General features: G+C 40.1%; 1 protein-coding gene across 2 annotated transcripts in view; it reads left to right on the forward strand.

Annotated features, from left to right (window-relative positions):
• pou6f2 (POU class 6 homeobox 2) overlaps nt 1–19,403 on the forward strand; it is a 76,503-nt gene that overhangs the window by 23,951 nt on the left and 33,149 nt on the right. For both annotated transcript variants that reach the window (XM_028569183.1, XM_028569182.1), the window contains one exon: nt 3,638–3,857. In XM_028569183.1, coding sequence (XP_028424984.1) covers nt 3,638–3,857 — 220 coding nt within the window. The remainder of the gene's footprint in view (nt 1–3,637; nt 3,858–19,403) is intronic.

The raw sequence follows: 19,403 nt of genomic DNA on the forward strand, positions 1-19,403 counted from the left end.
CCCTGCACTCAGTGTTACTCAATGACAGTCAGTCCTCATCAGGATAAACAAAAGAGGAAACATGAGAGGAGGAGAGTCGTTCAGTTTTCTTGGGCAGGTTTATAGGGTGAGAAATCCCCAGTGAAAGAGTCAATCTGCTGCAAGTGGAGATGAAGAATGAGCTTAATTAAAAGCACTTTTCTGATTAGAGACACACTCGCTGGTCAAAGCCACTGTTTTTGTAATAGATAAGAAATACACACAAAAGGAAAGCATCTCTAGCAGGCAGCAGTTACAGTCTGAGCCTCAGCAGGCGGCTCTCAACAGTCACCATCTAATATATTAATGCTGTCAGTACAGTCTCTGCGAAGCTAACACTTTTCAGAAACAAAGGCGCTCCGCATGCCATACCCAATTCTCTTGTTCCAGGATCAATATGTTTTGATAGATTCTCGCTCCAGAGCCGGATATTGTTCGAACAACCATTATCCGATGGTAGTTTACCCAACATGAATCCACCTTCCTTCTGTTTCCCACTCGCAGTTAGGATGACAAAAGTCTGCTATCTGGGTGATTATGGGCAATTTCTCAGTGCCAGAGCTGCCAAACAGATATAAGGGCCTATTCTCCCCTGATGGGCAGAGAGGCTGGGTACCAGATCCAGTCCTGAGTGGGGCTGCTTCCCCATCCAAAGCCCAACACACACCCAGTCTGTGTGTCCGTGTGGCCCCTAGGAGACCACTTCTCAACACTCAGCTGTCAGGCCTGCCAAGCACTGTACAACAGCTTTCCAGTAGCACCTATGGAGAGGAGGATTGAGAGTATCAGACGAAAAGCCAGAAGGTGAACTGCCTGTAAATCAAAATGAGTGATGCTGGGGATTCTCGTACTAAAAGCGTGATGTGTGGCTGCAGACTAATTATCTTCATGCTAAATTTGTTCTTATCTCTGATTTTGATGTGTGCATAAACAGTGTTCTCACCTCAGATAAAGATCATAATCAGTTTTAAACTGGCACAACAAACAGCCTAAAGACCAATGCATGCTTTAAAAAAACGCCTTCTTTTGGCAGCTGCCTGTGTGCCGAACAACTTCCTGTTTCCCCAAAGATGCCTGTAATGATAAATAAATCAGGGCTACATCTGATAATTGCAGAATTGTCTTTTAATGTTATTCCCTTCTATGTGAGGCTGTCTTTGCTGTCAAGCCTGGCAGTCTCATTTTGTTTGACTCAGAGATGAAATGTTCAAAGAGTGTCTTTGATTATATGCTGCTCCGATTCAAGATTAAATTTAGTTTAAAACGCAAGATTAAACATATGTCACTTGCCGCTAACAAACGGGTTGCCTTTGTTATTGTCCTTTGAGGATTCTTTGAGCTCCCAAATTATTAATTCATTCTTTAAAGTTAATGGCGAATGTCATTTTGGATGCTCTCAGAAGCGTCAAATATTGTCATTTGTTATGCGCTGCTGTTGTGTATCAAAGCAAATGTTGGGAAAGAGGAATCCTATATAGTGTGTGTGATTACTCCTGCCAGCAACAATCACCTCTCCATTCTTTTTTATTATTGTATGTTTTATATACAGTATTGTATTCATTTGTCTCTCGGTGCAGATATTTCGCCCTAAGATCTCTCTGTGCGTTGTGACTTCAAACCCATGTGACCTTGTACCTCTTAAACTGTGATCACATGTATGTCGCAGTGGGTGCAGGCGTTCTGCTCCATGCAGGGTTATCACAGTGACACGCCTGTCACCTAGGAACACCAGGTTTGGGAGTACGGTGGGGTCTTCGCACCAGTCAGCCCGCTCGGCATTCTGTGCAAGCGGCAGACACACCATGCAAAACAGAGGCAGATAGCTGACAATTGGAGTTAAAGGCTTGTGAACTTAAGTCACAGTGGAGGAGTCAACACAGTGCAGCCAGGCTTACCTAGCAACATCGAAAGGCTGCTTTAGTGTGGACACAACACAAGGTGACAGTGTACTCTTGTCATTTTATTCCAAACAATTCAATTTAATGTTTAAACATTAATTTTGCTGGATTTTGCAGCAACCTCAGTATCTCCTGCCTCATACCTCCTGTGTAAATTCAGTTTGACATGCTCAAACGCCAACATAATTTGAAAAAGGTTTTATCAGAATGAATAAAATGTAAGATGTCATTCCCTGTGTATTAATGGAGATTTAGGCCATGGTACAAACATTCCCTCTTCGGGCTCAAAGCTCTCGATTAAAAATGTGTTGGTGTCTATCCAAACCCACTTCCTCGGAAAATACATTTGAAGAGATCTTCTACTGTGCAAAATATCTCAGAGCGATACTTCTGATAACATATCTTTTCCACTATGGGTATGACTGCACTGAATCCACTTGAACTAATGTGAATGAATGGATACATGAAGAGCTGAGAGTGATGTGTTATATCCCTCATCAAAAGAGTAAAGTACTGCTACTTTTTATTTTTTGTTGGAAAAGCACTGTGTATTTCAGGCACATTTCTGTGGTACCAGGGATTTGTTCAATGGGATGAAACATAAATCACTCTGCATCTCTGTGAAAGAAAAATTCTCAGCTCTTTCACAAAGATTGAATTTGATCTGTCAGTACCAACGGCAGTGTGTTTTTACTGTCAGTCTGTGAACAACAAAGCACAGAATTCATCAACAAAACAACTGCATTCATCAAAACACATTGATTAGTGATACAGTCAAATAGTAGATATATATGTATAGATATAAATATATATATATATATATATATATATATATATATATATATATATACTGTATATATATATAATTTTGAACAAAAATTAGCTATTAAAGTTATAATTTTACACATAGTTTGGTATTATGTAATATATAGCAGTTGAACACTTTGATAATTTTATGTGATTTTTATATATTTGCCATTTTTGTGATATATGCTGTTTTTTTTTTTAGATTAACAATTATTAATTGATTATCAATTATTAATTTGACAGGACAGCTAGGTGAGAAAGGGGGAGAGAGAGAAGGAAAACATGCAGGAAATTGTCTCTCGACCTCTGCGTCGAGGCCTAAACCTACAAGTATACGTGCGCCTGCTCTACCCACTGACCAACCCAGCCACAATTTGATAACTTTTAATAGGGGAGACGGAACTGGTTTGTTTCATTCTCTCGCAACAAGCGAAACTGACAGAAGGGTGAGACTCATAGAAAAAGTCACTATTACAAATCAGTCTGCTTCTTCAGCACCACGGACAGTGCCATGGATTTATCAATACACTGCACAGTTAGGCTACAGATATTTAAGAGTCATGGTCATGGCCATAGGTTCTAACTTGCACAAACAGTTAAAGCATCAATGAGTCAGGCAGACTAGACTAACATATTCAACTAAACAACCCCTCTGCCCCTGCACTCTCTTTGCTACTAATGTTTCTGTGTGTTTCTTTCTTACTCAAATATGGTAACATAATTTGATCTTCACATAAATCACATGACAGTGTTTAGTTTATTTAGAATTTAGCTCGCATTAAAAGGACATACTACTTCAAAAATGTCTCAGATGACACAGTGTTGTTTGGTGATATGAAATATATTAGAGAGAAAAAATTACCCATCTGTGAACTAATAATGCTATGTATGTGTGTTGTGTGTTTCTGCTGCAGTCTCTCCTGGTAGCCCAGCAGCTGGCCAATGCAGTTGGCGGCGTGATGTCCGGTGCAGCGCCAGGCATGAACCAGCCCATCCTCATCCCCTTCAACGCAGGCGGACACCTGGGTGGGCAACAGGGCCTCGTTCTCTCCCTGCCCACAGCCAACATCCAGAACCTGGTGGCTGCTGCTGCTGCAGGGGGCATCATGACGCTCCCTCTCCAGAACCTGCAAGGTAAGAAACAGGGCAGTTTAGACACACATCGACAGAAAAAAAACTAATTCATATGACAAAACAGGGTCAACATGATATTCCAGGAAGAAAGTAGAAAATAATTCAGGTACTCCAGTAAGTACTCCACTTTCCTATGGTCATGTAACAAGAATGAAGGTTTGTCTGTGTTATACAAAATGATTTATAGAACATAAGAAATTAGCAACTATTAGATATAAATACAACAGTTTTTTTTCTCAACAAGAGTTTGTTAAACGTCCATTGTATGACAGAACCGTTTTTGTTTTTCCTTTAATGAAAATGTTTTACAAACCTCTTGACCAGGTAAGAATCCTTCAGGGGTTTGTATCCCAAAAAAGCCGCTATCCTCAACTTCCCCGAAGGAACAACCATATTAATTACAGGTCAATGTTTTGCAGTGCAGCGCAAAAGCACTTTATGCCTCTTTCCTGTGTATAAGAGTGCACTGTACTTTACTTTTTTATCTCTTTTCCACCTCATCTGTCCATCCACATGGCTGTACTTATCCTTGCCTTTTAAACTTTAATGCCCAAGTGTTCTCTTTTGATCATAGTTGTAAATGGTTTTCATTTTAATGTTTAAAACATTGTCTCTTTTATACCATTAGATTGAGGGATGGATGGGGAAACCATCAGTCATAAATCTTAGATGAGAGAGCTGCACTAATGTTAAAAGATGCCAGGCTACATGTAAAGCAGTGTGTTTTTAGGATAGAGATTACAATAATGCCAGTGCAGCACAAAGTGCAGGGAAGGCTCCCCTCATGTGGGGAAATGGATGGACAGATGCCCTGAGTGAGGAAATGTGGAGGTAGAAGCCTAATGGACACAAACATGCATAAATAACAGCAGCCATCGCTGTGGGCAGAGCTTTTAATAAACTTGCATCTATCTAGCGAGCCCTTCAATGTATCCATCAGTAGTGGACGATAATGGGCCCAGCAGGCCCATCTCACTCACACTTCAACAGATCTTCTTCCTGGTGCGTGAGGAACAACCCAGAGGCTTCAGTGATCTGATGAACTGATCGACAAACGCATTGCCATGGTGTCAGGACGCAGAAACAAACACCTCTCAGTCATCCTTATTGTCGACTGACAAACAAACCAACAGACAGCCTGAAATCCAATGTCCTGATAAAATTCCCCATACATGAGAGATAGCAACAAAAAAAAAACTGTTGTGGAGAAATGCCTCTGTGGCAGATCTTTTTTTAAGTGAGTGGAATGACAGACTGCCTGTTCGCATGTCCTCTTATTTGAAGGGGATGCATTGAAGGGACCTCCATGGAGAGAAAGTGACACAAGTCACGAGTGAAGCTAAATGTCTTGACTGTGTCCGGGCCCCTCTGGCCACGCGACACTCCTCCACTCTTCCCTGTCTGAGTTCATCACAGCCCCGCTGAATGAGGCCTGCTGGCACAGCACCTCTGTCAGACAACTGCAACTCTGGCCTATGCCCCCGCATCCCTCTCGCTTCCCCTCCCCGCCCCTCCGGGTCTCCAGGCCTGATTAATCACACATATAATACAGCAGCGCGCTGTCACCGGGGAGCAGTCAGCTCATTTCACGACCTCAGGAGCAAGTGTGCTTTACAGCTCTCACGCTGCTAGCTAATTAGCATCAGATCAGACACAAGACAACTGTGAGGCACAGTAATGAGACTCCGGGAGGAGCCCAGCCAATGGCTGTATTTAAATGTAATGAGGCGGCTAATGACCAACTAATAAGGCTGTTTGTCTTGGGGAATGGGCGGTTGACGGTGAAGGACTTGTATTCTTTACATGAGAGCCAGCATGCTTGAGGTCTCATAGTCATAGTCTTTGTAAGAATGCAATGTTTAATTAGTTATATTAAATCAATATAAGGATTTTCATACATTCATACATTTTCATATTCAGTTTAAATGAGGGAAATTAAATGTAAAGATAAAATTTGAACAAACAGTAACAACAGCATCTTTGATCACATGTTTTGATCATCCTAATCAAAGCTGGCTCTGCACGAATGAATGTTACCAGAAGGGAACTGGCTGAACTGCTATGAGCTTTAGGAGGGCAGCTCTCTCAGACTGTGATGAATAACTATCACAGTAATGGGGTTGTGCTATAAATTTGGAGTGGTATGCTTAAATAAAACTGAGTAGTATCTTGTGGCAGACTCAGTAAACACAGGCACCAGTGTAACTGGTTATTTGTCAGAATGATTTATGCCTGCAAACATGCAGTAAAAACAAATTCCCAATGAAACTAAACAAGGGAGAAAGTTATCTTTTGTGACAGAGTGCACACAATTCTAGCTGACTTCACAGAGGCAAAAACTAGGTTGGGTCATGCTAGAGGTCTGTAAATATGACGGCTCATATGAATAAAAACATCATACGTGATTTTCACAATTTCAAATATAAGTATGTGCAACTTATGCAGATAAAACATCTACAGATTTTGTTGTTGTTAGATATGATGCTAACTTCCCGATGCATTTTTAATAGGTTTTCATTTCACATGATTTTATAACAAGCAAAGCATGATTACCATACTTGTAAAACTAGTTGTATCAAAGCATTGTACATGTAATGCCCAATGGGAGGAAGCAGAACAAAGTCTCATCTGTCTACTCCTCTTCTCTAAGACTCACTCAAAGGTAATGCAAGAAGCTAGTTTACTGGAGCTCTTTCATATTAATAAGCATATCCCATCTTATTTGCTCTCAGCAGAAAGCCAGGCAGCGCATCACATCAGAGAGCCGAGTTCTAATGGTGAGGTGAGAACATTGTTCCTCTGTACTCGTCCGCAGGAAACACAAAACAGCACTCAGGCTTCCGTGATAAAGGTCGGCATCCCACTCACCTGCAGTAATGAGACTCGGTGTCAGTGCCAATCAAAGGCATGTCTGCCGTTTTGATGAAAACGCTCAGCGGTGTTGTTCGCAGGTTGCGGGTGTTGTTACGATACAAATTAGGGAAATCACTCTGCTCATTATACCACCAAAGGGTGGGCTCCTGGGGGAAGAGCCAAATGTTTCTACACTAGTAAGACATGTCAGACTGCATCTCTTCTGCCTCAGCTGACTGCTGCTCCTTTAAGAGGTTAGATCACCGGGCCGGGCCACTGACTTAACCTCTGTCTGCTGTAGGAATGCCTCTGTGTCCCTTTACCCATTACATTATTGGAGCTAGAGGATTTCAAGCATCCTTTTTGGGCTTGTTACAGCCACACTAGTTGGTCATTGCGGGCTGCTTTTTCTCATGTGTGTATTCGTCGAATCATTTTGGGATAAGAAAAGAAATAAGCCGTTGTTTGTGTGCACATTCAGCCAATAGATGAGTGCATTAGGAGGACCCAGTGCAAGCGGTCCACATTTCCTCACATCAACATCTGCCATCTTAACACAATAGAGGCCAAACCCATCCCTCCTCCCTTATCGCTGTTTAATTTGAAGTGTTCTCAAGCAGTATGTATTCCACATCGTCATTTAATGATTTAACTTTGCTGTGGTTGTAAGATGACTCGCAGGGGAGAGAGCTGCATTAAATAAATAACAGTGATAAAATGTAGACCTCATACATTTCAAAGCTAATGCAACTAGGGGTGCAATAGGATCAGCTGCACACAGTCCTGGAGCGGTAATTTGATTGATTTGTTGTGACAGCAGCCAAATAATTGAGAGTGAGAGGTGCTGCTGGAGATGAAGCGCAGGCAGAGGCAGGTTCGCCAGGCAGTCCCAGCAGATATGGCACCCGGGTTCTCATCTACGCCATTGATATCTGCCAGTGGTTTATTGTTTGTCTTCAATAAGCAGCTTGGAAACGTGTGGGGTTACTGCCTTTCTGACAGTTTGGTGACGGAAAGAGGAAAAAAATCACCAATCAAAATGTACAGAGGAGCGATGAGAGGGTTAGAATCAAACACACACATTTACACTCAGGCTGAAGCGCATGTTTACTGTACCTGCACTTATGAACACACAGACACCCCCATGAGACTCATGATTTATACGCTGATGTCTTTTTTGAAGCTGAGATGTAAGTAAATTTTACCCCCTGGTGTTTCACTTGTTGCAGACATGCTAATTTGTTCTGAATTCAAGTTCATATATTTCATAATTGCACAAAAATAACAGCACAAATGATGCACAGTGTATTTGAATATTCAGTTTTTTAATGTATGTACAGTATGTCAAGATATTTCTATGTTCTCTGTCTAGTAAGACACAGTAGTGCTGTTTGTCTTAACCTTCTGGTGCTTGACTCATGTTTTCTTTCTGTGGATGGTGGCAGTGTCACTCTGGCTCAGCCATGCCACAGGACAGCACCCTGCTTAAGCCTGAAATAGAAAGAAAAGAAATGGGGGGGCTTTATGGTGGTGTGGAGGACAATAATATTGTTAATCAGATGTGGCTGTGTCTGCTCCTCCACAGCAAACCCTGACATCTGCCCTCAATGGTAAACACTGAGGGAGGCTTTTTGCAAACCTCCTGCCATAAACAAACAATCTACAAGATGGTCTCTCTACATTACACAGTGTGTCTGTCTGCACTGTGCATGCAGAGAGTGTAATGCATTTATTTAAAAGGATTTTGTAGTAAAGTGTAATATGAGAGAATAGGTTTTCAAATTAGGAGTTTGGATGCCAACATGACAAATCTTTCAATTACATGAATAATTAGGAACACTCAAAATGATTCCATTTTAATCCAGCTGTTTTTTATCCCTTTAACTCCCGAGCTATAACAGATAACCTTCTCCTCAGTATAATTACATTTACAAACTGTTACTGTTACTAACCAAATTATCAGTTCATCAAGGAAACATATTACAAGTTATGTGGGTATTTTCTAAATTAAATCTCAATGATGAACCTTTTCTATAATCTTCTGCACACTTATTATCTTAATAAATAATCAGTATTTAAGATTGTTGCATATATTGATAGGATGTCCCTAACAATTATGCCCAATCAATAGTGTTCATCTTTTCATCATCATAATAATCAGCCTTGGTTCCTTTTGAGTAGACTAGTCGATAACAAGTCTAAGGTTTCAATAAATGAGGGAGTACTGAATCTAATACAAACTATGATACATAATAGTGTATTGTTTTTATGATATTTGACCACTTCCAGTAAATGCCTTGACCGCTTGGCCCTGGAGTTGTTTTGTAGAAATTACATCTCACTTTTTCCTCCCTTTTCCGGCCAGACTGTTTTCCGAAAGCTTTGCTAAAGGTCTGCCATATCGCTGAGGCGCAATTCACAGGCTTTCAACAACAATCTGTAGTCAAGCATTTTAAATGAAAATTGATTTGTGATTTACATGGTCAGTGAGGGGAAAATGAACTTATAAAATGTTGTAAATGAAATATTAGACAAGGTGCAGTGGGAGAGAGCAGACAGAGATGGTAATCTTGTGGAACTGGAATTCCCGCCTGGCAGAACTGGGTGACATTTTACATTTATCTGTGTTCTGCATGAGTTGTAATGTTAATGGTAATTTTATGGGACTGAACCGGAATGAAAATGGTGTTATCACCGATTGCTTCAAATGTGGAATTGTGTAAAGTAGCACAGCTGCATCCTTTATTTCCCATTCCCCAGTAATGTGAGTTATTGCATGATCTGTTCTCTAAGGTTGAATGTGAGTATTCAGCCTGTTTTTATCAGTGTTTCTACTCCGAGCACCTTAAATCACTGACTCTGCCACAGGATGAAATACACAAACTGCTGTATTTTTATATTAATATAAATACCAAATTTGTTTGTGAATGTTTCTCACTTTTTTTCAGCACATCTTTGCTTTTGTTAATGCTCTCCTATGAATGTAAGTATCACAGGTGCTTTAAAAAAAAAGATTTAATAGTAGGCTGTTTCCTCACATTGAGTTGTTGGCATTCAGATTTATGCTTTGAGGAATGTCCCGATATAAAAGATCTACTTACAATACAGTGAAAATAATACATCTGAGAAAACCTGCTTAAAACTACTATATGTACAGCATCATTTTGATATACATCTTCACTTTCAATATAACTGTATGTAACATTATAATGTAAATGAACATTTTATCAATATGGATTAATCATGGACTTAATAATACAAGCAAATCAATGTAGCATTACGCTCTAATCAATACTACTTACATTCAGCCCAGATGTTATAATTTTGATCGATATTTTGGGCAGTGAATGTTTCCTTTTCCCACTCTGACTGTGTACAGCTTGTATGGATTTTCATAGAGCTCGTTCCTCCATGTTTGAGAGAGAAAAGAACCAAAGAAGTGAGAATAGCAAACGAAGTGATCGTGCAGCAGCAGAGAGACTGTGGGAGTCTGGGAGCCAGTCTGGATCACACAGAGGTCATTTTTAAACACAGCTCTCCAGTTTCCTATTCGTGAAACCAAAGAGTCTGTGGTGACATTTGTCAGCAGATGGTATGGAACCAAACACCTCGCCAGCGGGAACGTCTTAGCTGCTGCTAAAAGCTATCTGTGGTTACTAATTGCTGACCAGGGCCTAATTACCTTAATTAATGGCTGAGGTATCTGGGGGCCACATTTGTAGGAGCTTTTATCAGTATCAGTGCAGCTTAAAAGGTCCCGTAGGAGGCCTAGGGAGTGTGTTAAGTCCCGTGGGTGCTATTTCTGGACTAACTGCAGACACATCACAGATGGATCCTGTGGCATCGGTACAGGATGGCATGTTTGGGGAGAGAGATATCTGTTACTTACAAATCATAAGTAAACCTCAATAAGTACATCTCAGGCTAGAGAGGAAAAAGCTGTTTCTTGCTTTTCTTTCTGAACATATTTTCTACTTTTCTGTTGTATACACAAGCCCCTTTTCTGAATTACAGTGCCGTAATCACAATGACAAAGTAGACTTAGCACCTTTTTCAGACCATGGGGGGTTTTGTTCAGTGAGCTCTCACTGTGAAATTAGCCCTGGTACTTTCATTTTCCAGCTGCAGTGAAATGGTTAAAAGACACAGATCAGCCAGTATGAAAATAGAACTGATTCAACAAAATCTGCTGCTTCCTCTTGCTTGCTCCTCACCCATCCAGAAAAAAATACCCTCCCCCCTATTCTCCCATTTCCCCCCTTATTTTCTTCCTACTATCCCATCCTCACCCCCTCCCCCAACCCCGTCAGGCACCTTGTCCGCATCTGAAGAAGGCTTGTAAGTTTCGGGTGCATACATTTCTTTTGATGATATATTGTCCTGGTGCAGAATTTCATTTACTGCCACTGCCCTTTGCTGAACCTGTTGCTAGTCAGTGAGCTCGATAAGCGTATAAGTAGCATGCTACTTCATTCATCATACATCGTTCTGGGCTCTCAAATATCTCATATGCGATTCAGGAAAAAACTACTAAACCGGCACAAAGGATCCCACCAGGATCAGCTGAGGTTCCATTAAACCCTGTGTACAAAATAGAGCACACTTGGCCCTTGTTATCAAACATACATTTTCAGTGTTGCATCTACAAAACATTAGTCTTCATTTATTGTGTACATATTGTTTTTGTAGCAGGGGGAAAATGTATCTCAAATGCAGTGCTCATGTTGTACATAATTCCATTCACAATGCATTTCCAATGCATGCATTTTGAAATATGTTTTTTCCCTCAATCATAGTGGCTGCCCTGTGTTGTATTAAACAGCATTAATAATCACAAGAGGCTCAGTGTCACTCAGAAGTCTCCACATCACTAAGGCAGACAGTGTTGTGCTGCTGGGCATGTTGTGCTGTGTGAAAGTGCTTACACGCTCCCTCAGACAACCAAAGGGAATAATTAAAGACAGAAGATGGAGGCAGAAGAATGGAAAGCAAATCCCATTGTTTGGGGTTATTTCATCCCACTGAATTTTTTTTTCTTACTTTGTTTCGCTCTCTTCTCACATTCCTCCCCAAATGCACTGTGGGTATGTGGCACGCTATCAAAAGCATATGTAAGCGAAGCAGCGCAGAACAAAATCCCTATGATGTCCTCCTCATACCCACATTGTCTTTTGATTATTCTACAATCATTTTATATCTGTAGTATCTGTATCTAAGTTGGAAAGGAAGGGAAGGCTTAATAACCCCATAATATACAATACTCTAGCTGCTCAGAAACCACAAGGCAAGATGTGTTTTAGGCGATTTAAAAACAAGCTTGCTCATTCTTCATTTGTTCTCTTGTGCGCTATAATGGCCCCCAATATCCCAGTTTTTACCAAAATAATTAACAATGAAATTCAAATTTAAGGTGAACTAGACTATTAGAGCAACTCTACTCCACTCCATTTCTGAAGCAGTAAATGTAGCCCCTCAATCTCTCTCAGCTTTTACTGTCAGTCAGAGAGCACTCAGTCATCTCCGTGCATCAGGCCCGCAATATTGATTTTTCCACCCACTGAAACAGCCGCATGAACATAAATTTTGCATGAGGCTTTTACTCGCGGCCTCCGCTTTGGTCTGACGACACATGATGGGACCATGAACACGCTGTAATAACCCAGTCTCTCCTGCCAGGCAGACAGGCTCTTTTTTAAGAGGGTGGGGGTTTGGCACCTTCTGGACTCTGAAGGACAAAAGCGAGGGTGCCCTTACTGGGCATCACAGTATTACATACTGTCCACATAGTGTTTGAAGTCAGGGGGGAATCTCTTAATGTATACAAGAAATCTATTTTGTTGTATCATTAATTTGATTTAAGAAAGTGTTTTGAGGCGTAGTATAGTTGAATATAGTTAAATGCTTTCCCTTTAGAGGAATACTTGAAGTTTAAACCATTGAAACTTCCAGGAAATGCATAAAACAAGATTCATTACCTACATCTTGATGTTCTAATCATAAATCTTAAAAGTTAATCAATGTGTTGTTGAATAAGGTTTTATCCTAAAGAACCACATTTTTAGCTTTAGAGTAAGAGCCATGGAGGGCCAAAAGTCTACAGGTTTTTCTTAAAATTAGACAGTGAACCAACTTTTTTTCAATTTCACTGATTTACAAACTTTAAAGCACAGAGAATTCAATAAACTTAAATTAAAGTGGCTATATGTAACTTTCAGTTTGTGTTGATGCCAGCGGCCCCTTTGGACAAAAGCGGTAGTGTTTTTACCACACATTGTAAAGGACTTTTCTTTATGGTGCTGTATTACCCACTTCGTATAGTTGCGATGAAGTAGTATAGTTTTGCTCAGACAGAAAATGATTCATTTACAATAAGAGAATAAGTTACAGATGCATTGTTGCATTTCAAGTGTTGCATACGGTAACTTAGCTTACTTTGGATGGATCGTGAGCTAAACCGGGTAACGTTATCGCTGTCACTGTGTCACGAGCCAAAGCAATAAGAGTTTGTTGTATGAACCAACTTAATAATAACTTATTACTTATATAGCGCATTTCATGAAACCCAAGGACGCTTTACACAGGTACAGGGGGACAAAGGAAAAGAAAACAGTAGGCTAACACAAACATGGACTGAAAGGAATAAAATGTCCGTGCTAAATGGAAGGAGGACATAATTTAATTAACCAACATTGCGCAATCTACAGTTATTTTATGAATGAAATAGACATATTACATACCTGAGGGCCAATTTAGGGTGGGTTTTCTTTCTGTTGAAAGCCCGACCGAGTGTGATTCACGTTTTCGCCCATCATCTGTCTTTCCCGTTTAGCTTTTAGTTGTTCTTTGTTTATTTTTTCTGTGATGGCCCTGCCCCAGTATCAGCCATTACTACAACAGATCATTTCTAAAATAAAATTAAAATACAATTACTACCCTTTACCTGGCTGGATACAATAATACAATAAGGCTTTTGCGGTGTTACGTCGAAATCTGTGACCCGTCAGATTATGTGCTCTGTAGCGCCGTCTACCTTCCGTAAATCATTTTGTGACTTTGCGGGAAATATATGACCAGGCAATGGCATTAATACAAACTATATAAAAATAACGTTCTTTTCTCTCTTAGTCTCGTTTGCTGTTACAGGTCATTTATGATCATAGATGGAAAATTACAGTTTCAGAAACGAAAAGTTACATATAGTCACTTTGATTTATGTAGTCTTTAGTTTAAAAGAAAACATTCATGCTCTCAGCCTCATTAGCACATAGTTTGATAGCACAGGTCAGTATTAAAACGCTGCAATAATATCTATAAATCATGATATTAAACTAGACCTCACTGCTTGGGACCCCCTGGAACTCTCTCAAGGGCCCCTAGAGGTCCCTGGACCACAATTTGGAAATCAATAACCTTGCGTAAGCAACACACAAAAGGGCAACATTATCGAGCACACAGGGATTTTCTTGTATGTGTAACATCTCCATGGAGAGGATTTGATTCTTTGAAATGCTTCCCCCAGAGTGAGAATTCTACAACACAGCTTGATATTGCCTTGCATCACAAAGTGAAAGCATTATCTCTGGATCCCTACAAGCGATGTGGTTTACTCTCTAAAATCCTGTGGCTCCGTGACTCCACTCAAATCTTAAATGCCTACTTTTTTTTTTGTAGTCACTGAGTTCCGCCTGCAGCAGGACTGAAACAGTGATATTGCCTGCTGTGGCTCTGAGTAATTTTTTTATTCAGTTGTTCAGTAGTTCCTTTAACGTTTTATTTTCTCCATGTTTATTCCAGTCATCGCCAAGGCAGGAATCTATTTTCCATTCTTTTAACATGATTACCAATTGTATGTACGCACTGGTAAAGGGAATGGAACACACATTTGTGTTCCAGGGTTAGGTACTTGTACTTTACTTGAGTATTTCCATTTTATGCCAGTTTATACTTCTACTTCACTACATGTTAGAGGGAAAATATTGTACTTTTTTCCTCCGCTACATTTATTTGACAGCTACAGTTAAAGATTAAGCTTGTACATACAAAACATATAACAGTCTTACAAAATATTATATTAATGTTATGAATATGTTATAAATTAAGCTATATTGTTCGACTTCCTCCACCTCCACCAACGACAACAGTAAAATGCTATATTAATGCATCAGTAATACTAATCCTATAACATACTGCAATACATACAGTAATAATATAGCACTCACATCTGCCATGTTTTGCATTATGACTACTTTTATTTTTAATATTTTAAGTGCATTTTGCTAATAATATTACATTTTCAATGCAGGACTTGGAGTATTTATATTGCAGAATTTCTATTTATACATGAGTGAAGAATCCCGCACCATTTCTTGGTTTTATTTTTTTTTTTTCATGTCTTTTCAAGAGTCTGCAAAAATCACTTTTGAGTCTGTTTACAGTTTATAGGTTAAACAATTTAGGAAATCAAAAATTGACAGATTGAGCATTAATGAAAATAATTCATGTTTTGTCACAAGGACGAGTGTTATCAAAGTGACAAACGGAGATAAAAGTTAACAGTGAACTAAGGAAATGAGTGCAGAAACGGTGATGTTATCCACTTCATCAGTGTGCGAGTGCTCCGATCTAATCCACAGAGTAAAAATGACCTTCCATTGACCACCTTTGTAATTACCACTTCTCATAGAGGCTAAATCTCCTTACCTCCAGTGGAGTAATTATCAGTGTGACTCTCTGAAAAGCCAATTGAGACAGTGGTTTATGGACTCCCATAGTGGAACGTGTGGCAGAGCAGTAATGGGGAGCTTGTTTGTCCCCTCTCACCTCTCTTGTTAGAGAATGACAGCTGTGTTTGGACTAGACCAGTTTTAAAAAATACAGGGTGGGTCACATTGGACAATTTTTATTAACTTCTGCAAGGCTCATCCGCAGCTTCTGATTAGCTCTTAATTTACAGCACGCCTAAATGATGCCAAAGACATTCAGACGGTGCAGCAGTTAGGGCTGATTTTCTGTTCTCCGTATAATTATGTATCTGTGCTGAATAGAAGAGGTGATGTGCATATTCCAACACCAACTACAGTATGTCTTTGTTAGGAAAAGTACTCAGTGTACACATACTTATCTTATATAGATTGTATTCACCCTTTTTAACTCAATAAATTCTCTTCAAGGTTTTTACATAATTTCCTTTTTGAGTCTCAGAAAACTTGAATTCCTTCGATATCTGCCTTCTTCTGAACATACTTGATGCTGTGTGGAGCACACACAGTTTAATGCTCTGAAAGATAGTCAAAGTCCTTTTGTGTAGCTGTGATTATTGGTACACTGCATTTACTCTTCATGTTGGCCTTGGCTGGGCCTTTTCTTAAGGCTATATTATGATGGCCACCTATCCGTATAGGCCTACAAGGCTAAACGCACCAATAGATATTCCTTTTAATGCTATACATTTACAGCTGCAGTTGGTTTGAGGTGACAACAGGTAATTTATGTTGTGTGTATCTGTGGTACAACTGCATCTCACATCATTTACATACATGCACATCACACACACATGTGCATTTGTGGCAGGTTTTCAGCATTAATGTCCTGCATGTACCTCAAAGTTTAGGTTGAGTAAAATGTGGCAGATGTGGTATGTATTGTAGGTATGTAAGAATGTTGTCTTCTGTCCTGACTCCACCTGTACACAAACATGTACACACACAAATGATATATAAGATAACTCTTAGGGAATAGTTGTTAACGTAGGCGTTGTGCATTGAGAGGAAAACAAGGAGTCGAATCAGCCCTAGAGAGGAAAGTGCTGTAAATGGGGGGTTGGCAGGGACTACTGAGATAGCGCTGGTAATGAGAGAGCAGGCTGCTTTCCCCCACCTTCACTCCTCAACCGCACAGGAAACAAAAATAGCATTTTGTCTGACGAATGAGCTGGCTTTGACCTAGCCTTTCGACCTCTGACAATCAGTCTTGCTTCGTCCTCCACTACTTCAGAAGCCGGGGCCGGGACAGTCAAAGATAACAGTTGATTTCTACTGTGGCACTAAAACATAAAAAGAAAGAGAGATGGCAGACAGTTTCTCAAAGCTCTGAGGTTGGAGGCCGTAGACTTCTCAGTGCATGGTGTACAATAGTCCCAAGTGATTGTTGTTAAATGGTTAAATGGAGCACAAAATGCCACAGTTCAGCTTGTATCTGATCATTTAGCTGCATGACTCTCTTATATGATCTGGCCCATTCCTCATTATAAACATTAACATAGGCGAGTTATGACAACAGTGAAAGTGGGACCCTTGCTCTTACACCCTCAGGCGTGATGATCAAGTGGGAGCGCTGCTTGCATTGCATCGTGAATATGAAACACAACAAAGAGACAGTGGGAGATATAATGAGCACTATAGGATCCCAGCACTCTTTTGCCCTCTCTCCATCATAAGTGAAGCTACCACTCTCATCCTCGGCACTGTGTCTGCTGGAGTAAGGAGGACAAACAATTAGCTGAGACAAGCTGTTTGGATTATGTGCTCAACCAAAGCAATCAGACAGCTGTGGTTAAAAGAATGAGCTTCAAAATGCCAGTTGCCCCGTAAGAGAGGAAGGGAGGGTCAGTGGTCCTGACAGTCTTAACAAGATGACAGAATTTATAAAGCACTGCTGTTAAAGAATATAGTACCTGCGGTGTAGCTCTTATAATAAGGCCACATGGGGCTTCTTTCATATTCCCTCTGTATTTGTTTTCTTTTGCCTCTTATTTTTTGTTGTACCTCTTGTTCCTCGGCGTAATGGTTGGCGCTGCAGGAAATTCTCCAGTCGTCTTTGATCTTCGCCTGGTTTCGATAATTTTTTGACAGAAATCTCATTTTACCCCCCTTTTGTTTTCTCAGTCTTTGTTCCCTTTTGTTGCATCTTTAAATAGGGCTCAACATTTTGTCGTTGCAAAGTTGCAAAGGGGGAAAGAGCTGGTCCTGTCAGGGGCTTGGCGCTTGCTAGACAACTTGCCCAAACATTTCAAGTGAGAATTGGACTCTTGCCGTTTGCACAGGTGATATATAATTCATGATGGGGTTGCGCGAGAGGTGTCAATGTGTCAGGAGGTAGAAGAAATGTAAAAGTGTACTGTTTACTGGCCAAGAGACGCTGGCTTTCTTTTGCTGCACTTCTGCACAGTGAGGAAAGAGGAAGATGATCTGATCTTCATCAAATGTTCATATGTGCCTGTCCTGGAGTCGTAGTGACCACACTAATCAAAGACTTGTCTGCCCTGATGTTTTATTCATCTTTTATGAGGCAACCATTCTTAAATTATTTAAGTGCATTGATTCTGTATGTATACAAGCTTGTCTACGCCTGTGTTGACAATTGCTCAGCTGCATTATCAATATATGTTCACAAACACTCTTTTGTAATTCAGTCCTTTGTGTTTCAAGTCATTTTAATTTTAGGTTGTAGTGAATAGTCTCTCAAAATATGTATATGTATATTTATATATATATATATATATATATATATATATATATATATATATATATATATATATATATATATACATGCAACATGTCAAACTTTACCAAATCTGTAATTAGGGAATTGAACACATTTGTTTTCTTTTGTTTATGTCATTGAGAGAAAATATATTTCTTTAAATAAGTCTTCTTTAAATCTTTGGAGCAAATATGTGCAATCAGTTAAAACCTTTTACTTTTTAATCTTTAGATTATTGTATTATTGTATCATTAGAGGTCGACCGATTCATCGGTTTTGCCAATTAATCGGCACCGATAGTTGATTGGTGGAACTATCGTTATCGGCAAAAATCCATAGTTTTTCCTGATTGCGTCCGTTGCTGGAGCGGCTCAGAAGCGCACGCTGTCATTCATTACACAGTACATGAGAGCTGAGAAGGCTCTGCTGGCATCATGCATTACAATAGCGGCCTCTATAGGCGAAATAAAAACTATCACTGATGCCTCCTGTTGTTTATTTTCGACACGTGCACATGCTGTGCGGAGAAGGCTGACATCAGATGCGCGTTTAAAGCATCGACAGCAAAAGGTTTGTTTTATCATTATAAAGTTATTCATTTGTTGAATAGATGCTGCATTAGTAGAGAAAGAACAGCACAACAGTATGTTTGTTTGTTTGTTTGCTTTGGCTGAGATGACGCTAAACATTAGCAGTAGGCTAACTAACCTCAAGCGGTTAAAACACTGACAAAAATGAACGCAAGTCCGACCCAAATCGTCCACGATCCGTCTAGTGGCTGCCGCTGGAGAATTGAGATGTGTAGAATCGACAGCGCATTCATTTTAATGCATCAACAACTGGTGGAGCGAGATAGAGAGCGACTGGAGAGAGAGAGCGCTATATGGTGGAGAGACATAGAGAGAGACTGAAGAGAGGGAGTGTTATATGGTGGAGAGACATAGAGAGAGACTGATGAGAGGGAGCGCCGGCGCTAGAACAAAGCCGTGAATCAGAGAAATAAAACGCTGATTCATCTCTAGAAATACGACTGTAGCGAGCATGTCACTATCACTAACGTTATCCACGTTTATATTTACACGCAACAAATGATATATCCAGCTTCAAAAAAGTCTAAAAGTCGGAAGTTAGAATGAATGCATTGTGCAAAGAGTGGTTGCTATGGAGACGATACACAGTGTTGAGTTCCGTTGCTCTGATTGGTTGTAGGTC

This window comes from Perca flavescens, chromosome 22, assembly GCF_004354835.1.
Source record: "Perca flavescens isolate YP-PL-M2 chromosome 22, PFLA_1.0, whole genome shotgun sequence".
NCBI lineage: Eukaryota > Metazoa > Chordata > Actinopteri > Perciformes > Percidae > Perca > Perca flavescens.